This window comes from Natrix helvetica, assembly GCF_964273705.1.
Source record: "Natrix helvetica genome assembly, chromosome: 3".
NCBI lineage: Eukaryota > Metazoa > Chordata > Lepidosauria > Squamata > Natricidae > Natrix > Natrix helvetica.
In genome coordinates, this window is record NC_138549.1 from 9,867,778 (window position 1) to 9,873,777 (window position 6,000).

At 52.3% G+C, this 6,000-nt stretch overlaps 1 protein-coding gene across 2 annotated transcripts in view; it reads right to left on the reverse strand.

The window, feature by feature from the left end:
- The window catches only part of PCDH9 (protocadherin 9), an 861,824-nt gene extending 855,830 nt beyond the window's left edge, over positions 1 to 5,994 (reverse strand). For both annotated transcript variants that reach the window (XM_081947075.1, XM_081947074.1), the window contains exons 1-2: positions 5,267 to 5,994; positions 690 to 3,858 (exon numbers count right to left, since the gene is read on the reverse strand). In XM_081947075.1, coding sequence (XP_081803201.1) covers positions 690 to 3,725 — 3,036 coding nt within the window. In that variant the 5' untranslated portion in view covers positions 3,726 to 3,858; positions 5,267 to 5,994. The remainder of the gene's footprint in view (positions 1 to 689; positions 3,859 to 5,266) is intronic.
- Between the last annotated feature and the right edge of the window lie 6 nt (positions 5,995 to 6,000).

Below are 6,000 nucleotides of genomic sequence, written 5' to 3' on the forward strand. Positions count from 1 at the left end.
TCCGAACAGATGAACAGGTTCTCGCAGCTTAGTTGTCTCCTACCCAACAAACACAGTTGCAACACAACCTTTGAGCCTCGGGGAAGACCAAATTTCAGGCTCCTGAAAACGGTAACGTAACAAATGGTTCCAGATCAGTGGGGGAAATAAACAGGGAGGGAGGAGACCCTCAAACCAGCCTCCTGTGACAATACAACTTTTCTTCCATTGGAAATTAAGATATTTAACCCTGAAACATTTTGGTCCATCTAATATATATATATTTCCCCTGCCTGGTCTGAATCTGGCAGATTAAGCCCCATTCTTAATCTTCATTAATGCCCTACCCTGATTATGTTTTTGACCAACCCCCCCCCCCCCATGACACCATCGCTTGTAAGCACTAGTCCTTGTACCTGTGTGCATCTGTTGGTGAATGGGTGTGAGTGAGTGCGTGCGTGCCCCTTGTCCTAAAAGCAAAGCCAAAAAAAAAAAGAGTTGGTAACGTATCGCTTTGGGAAATCACATTTTTTTTTCATTTATACCAATGCATAGTCCTGGGAGAGGAGACACCCTTTCTCTCTCTCTCTCCTTAGTAAAAAGCTAAGCTAAAGTTATCCCGACGGCCAAGAATTCCTCCTGGCACTTTAATACTGGTTGAGTGGGCACTTGTATGCAGTACTTATAGACCAGTAAAAGTGCTCGTTTACCTGTCTGCTGTGTAAGGGGCCTTTAGTCTTGAAGCCTCCTTGCGAACTGCACTCTGAGGCACTGAAGTGGTCTGAACTAGTGGAAGAGCGCTTGGAGAGGGTGTCACACCCTCCAACAAAGGTGTTGTCCAAGGGCAGCTCCTGAATCACGTGATGCTTTTTCACCGAGATGGGAGTGTCCGGCTTCAGATGGAAAGCAGACTGAGGAGAGGCAGATTTATAATGCTTAGCGAGATCAGGGCTGTTAGGCTTAAAGGTGGTGGGTGGTGCAGTGCCCCAGTCAAATCGTCCTATACTCTGCTCCTCCAGCTCAGCTGGAAGGCTAATGGTCCCGTTGATAGGTTCGTGAACAGCATCCTCGGGCTTGGATTCCTCGATGGTCACAAAGTTCAACAGGGAACTCTTAGGGGATTTCCTTTTCTTCCGCTTCTTCTTCTTGTTCTGCTTGTTCTCCTGGTTGGGGGACATCCACTCGGCCCCTTGCTTGCTCCTCTGGGCCGCTTTGAACCTGGAGGCATGGCGACAACGGACCAGCACGGTGACAAAAATGACCACGATGACCACCATGGCCCCTGCCACGATGGCGATCATGATGGTAAGGTAGTCCTCGTTTTGGTAGGGCTGGCTGCTGTCCCCAATATTCCTATCCAAAGGAGTCTCCATAGTCCTGCGGATCAGGTCATAAATATAAGAGGCGTTTCCCGCAGTGTCATTGACGTACAGAAACACAAGGACAAGGGTGTGCAAGGATTTAGGGTAGCCCAGATCGCTAATGTTGACTACCAACCGATGCAAGCCTACATCGGTCGGGATGGGCTTCTCTTCCAGGGTGATGTTCCCAGTCACGGGATCAATACGGAACAAGCCTTTGTTGTTTCCGCTGACTATTGTGTATTTCAGCTCGGCATTCATTCCCGTGTCAATGTCAACAGCAAACACTTCTGCTACCACCGATCCCGGGATAGCGGAGAGAGGTACCAGCTTAAAAGACGTGTTGGAAGGGGGATAGATGACCACGGGGCTGTTGTCATTCACATCCATCACGTTGATGGTGACCTTAGCGGTAGAAGAGCAAGGTGGCTGCCCTCCATCGATAGCCTTGACATCAAAGGTGTAGGAACTTTGCTGCTCGCGATCGAAAGACACGTTAGACTTTATAACTCCAGAGTAAGGATCCAGAACAAAGTTCTCATTGTCATTCAAGATGGAGAGTGTCACAGCTTTATTCTCACCCGCGTCTGCGTCCGTCACTGTGATCACTCCTACAGTACTATACTTTGGTAAGTTCTCCGACACAAAAAACTGAAAATGGTTATGTGTGAATTTGGGACTGTTGTCATTCTCATCAAGCACAGTAACGATCACAGCCGCTTGACTCTGCAAGGGAGGGGTGCCATTGTCTCTGGCTGTGACTGTAAAAATGAACCTCTCCTGTTCTTCTCGGTCAAACACCCGGGAAGCTGTCAAAACCCCTGTCTTACGGTCCAGATCGAAAAAGGAGGCATTGGGGCCAAGCTGATACACAATGTCTGCGTTCTTACCACTGTCCTCATCGGTGGCGCTAATAGTGGTTAGGTAGAGACCCCGCCGGTTGTTTTCAGAAACGGACAGCTCAATAACGGGCTGGCTAAAGATGGGAGGGTTGTCATTTTCATCCTCCAATTTGACTCTGACCAGGGCTGTCTGGTTCAAACTGGGCTTGCCTGAGTCAGAGGCCACTATTTTAAAGCTGAATTCTTTGGTGCCCTCATAGTCCAGCAAGGAAGAGGTCTCTAACAAGTATTGGTTGTCATAAACGGCCTTCAAGTGAAACGGCACCTCTCTTTCAATGAAACAGATGACTTTGCCATTCACGTCCGTGTCCTTGTCTGAGACGGTGATCAGCGCAATCTTGGTATTGACAGGATCTTTCTCAGATAAGTACACGGTGCCGTTGATGGGGCTGATGATGTACCTGAGGTCTATATTAGGAGGGTTATCATTAACATCAGTCACATTGATGGTAACGGTGGCCCGGGCGGGAGTTGAGCTACCATCACTGGCCAAGACTGTCACCTTGTGGATGGCAGTCTCTTCTCGATCTAAAGCCCTCTGAACTGTGATCAGCCCAGTGGTGTTGTTTAAAGCAAAGAGTCGTTTAGTTGCCGGAGCAACCTGGGCCCCAAAAATATATCTGATTTCTGCATTGCTGCCCACATCTGCATCGGTGGCATGGAGCTGGAGGACAGAGGTCCCTACCGGGGCATTCTCAGGTATATGGACTTCCACCTGGCTCTCTTTAAAAACTGGCCTGTTGTCGTTGACATCACTTACTGTGACCTGGAGGATGGCCGTGCTGGATTTCTGGGGTGTTCCTCCATCCTCCACCTTGATTTTCATCACATAAGTGTCTTTCTGCTCCCGGTCCAGGTTTTGCTGCACGATCAACTGAGGCCACTTCTCCCCTTCTGGCGTTTCCACAATATCCAACCCAAAGACGCTTTGCCCATTCAGAAGTTCGTAATGCTGGACGCCGTTGAAACCAGTGTCAGGATCTGTGGCAGAAGGGATGGGGAAGCGGCTGTTGATCAGCGTGTTTTCAGGGATGGAGATGTTGATGACCGGGGAGGGGAACATGGGGGCATTGTCGTTAGTGTCCTTCACAATGATTTTGATCTTGATCAGCCTGAAGAAATCATTGGGCAAGATCACCACCTCCAGTTCGAAGAAGCACTCGTTCTCTTCCGCGTAAGCCGCCCCAGCGCAGAGTCTCTCCCGGTCGATGCGGTTGGAGGTGGTGAAGATCTCCCCCGTGGTGCTGGAGACTTTCACCAAAGGGGCATCTCCTGCTTTGGAGACCAGCCGGTAGACCAGGCTAGAGCTGGTCCCCGTGGCAGCATTGATGTGAGAAATGTTCAGGTCTTTTGGTATGTTCCCGATGGGCACATTTTCAGGCAGCTCCTCCCGGATGGTGTAAATAAGTTCTTGAGCGACAGCCGAATCCAGCCGCAAGCAGGCAATCAGAGCAGCCAACAGGTAAAAATCTCTCAGGTCCATGATAATCTGTTTATAGATCCTTCTTCAGGGTTTTAGAGTTCCAAGATGTCCACAAAGGAAGGCTAGCTTCTTTGCCAAAAGGAAAACCGTGGCCGGCTGCATCACATCCAAAGCTCTGGCTTCCCAACAGTCCCTGCCGACAAACACAAGGACAACAACATTTTGTAAAGAAGTGTTGATTTTAAAACGGTATCTCTCTCTCACACACACACACACACACACACAACAGAGAAACACTGCCACCTGCTTCCATGTCTTGCTTTCTTGCTTGTGTATGTGTGCGTGCGTGAGAGTAATTCCAGCTTCATGAATGCACCAATATACCGCCACTAGCGCTGAGTGCACACTGAGAATGAAATTAACTAGTTACAAGATTGAGTCGAGGGGTAGTGGGGTGGGGGGGGGGGGGAGAGACGCAATTCACACTGACACATACAGACTCTCTCTCTCTCTCTCACACACACACAGAAAGGCAGGCACACTTGCTCCAATCAGCCCACAGACCCCCGAGTAGCATTTGCTCTGCTATTTCACCTCCCCCCCCCTCTTCGATTGGAGGCAAGTTAAAAGAAGGAAGGGAAGGGAAGGAGCCCAAGCTTTTTGGAAGCATGTTTCATGGTCCCCACCTTCCCAACCGCCCCCAACCCCAATTAAATTACCTAGCCTGGTTGTGTTGCCTTTGATAGTCTGATGCAAGGAGATGGACTCAGCTGCAGAAGGAGCTTTCCAGACAGATCATGGTTTGCAGCCTTTACAGCCTCGGCTGTTTGCTGGCTACTTCCTAACCGTTTTTTTTTTTTAAACCTAAAGGAGGAAAGCCAAAGGACTTCTCCTGCCTCCCACCACCACCACCACCACCACCACCACCATCAGGCAAGCCAAACCTCACCTTCTCCAGATGTGGCAGTCTAATAGGGGAGCGAAAAAGGGGGCTGAGCTTTATCTATCCTCAACCCCCCCCCCCCATCCCCATGCAACTTCCAAATAAACAGAGAAGATGGGGCTAGGAAAGGGGGTCTGGGAAGCCACTGGGCAGCAGCCCAACAACTGTTTACCAAGGCAGAGGCAGAAACGGGAGGGAGGGGGCTCTCCTGGCGTTGGGTGGCAGAGCCCCTCGGATGCCCTTCCGCTAGGCATCTCAGCAAAGCCGCTGCCAGGCATATAAATACCGCAGCTCTGGAAAGACTGCTGGGTCAGACCCCGGAGGAGAGGGAGCGATTGATGGCAGAGCTGGGGGTGCCCCCATAGACTGGGGGAGCGGACGAAAGGGGGCAGGAAGAAGAGTTTGACCAGAGCTCCCACCTGCATCTGCATTAAAAAGCACAGCCGGCGCTCTCCTAACCTTACCTTGACGCAGGCAAAAAAATAAATAAAATACAAATAAAAAATACAGGGAAGGGGATGTTGGCACCTTCTCTTCATCTCCTCAACCCCTTCACCCCCACCAGCCAAGAGGGAGAAAATTCCTCCCTCTCCCTGCGATCCTGGCTCCCATTTGCACCCCTCAGCCCCGTTCCCAGAGCTTGCAACTTTGCACTTACGTTGCCGCTGCTCTTCCAACTGCTGGAAGCCAAGCGGGGAGCCGGGCGGCCGTCGTCCTCCTTCTCCTTCCCCTCTTTCTTCTCCGGTTGCTTCTCCCCCAGCCCTCCGGCGGCGCATTCGGGGACGCCCCGAGTCGGCGAAGCGGGAGAAATCAACGAGCGGCGCCGGGAAAGGCCGGCGAGGCTTCCCGGAGCCCGAGGATGGAGCCCGGCGGTGGCAAATCCGTAAGTCCCGATAAGAAATTTCCCGCTCCGTCTGGCTTACGCGTCGTCATCCTCCTTTTTTCCTTCCTTCCTTCCTTCTTTTCTTTCCTTCCTTCCTTCTCGCCTGCCTGGCTGGAGAGAGAGAGAGATGCTCCGAGTGGGGCTTGGTCCCGTTTTTTTTTTTTGGGGGGGGGGGGGTGTGTTTCTGCCGGTCGGGTCGGTTCAAGCCCCTCGAGGCAGCCAGCCCGCCCGCCGGCCAACCCGGAGCGCTTCTCTGCCTCTCAGCTCCGGGGTTGGCCACCACCGTCCGCGGCGGTTCCCCATGCCGCGCTCATCGGCGGGAGCGCCTGCAGCCTTCTCCGGAGACCCAACTTCGCCCAGGAGGGTCCAGAGGTCCAGGATCCTCCTCCACGCCGCCTTCGCTGCCCCCTCTTGCCGCCTCGTCCCTCGCCTGCCCCGGAGGAAGCCCGTCAAGGTGCCTCCCGGTCGTTGACTCGCTCGGTGGCTCCGCGCTCCCGGCTCGTCTCTCT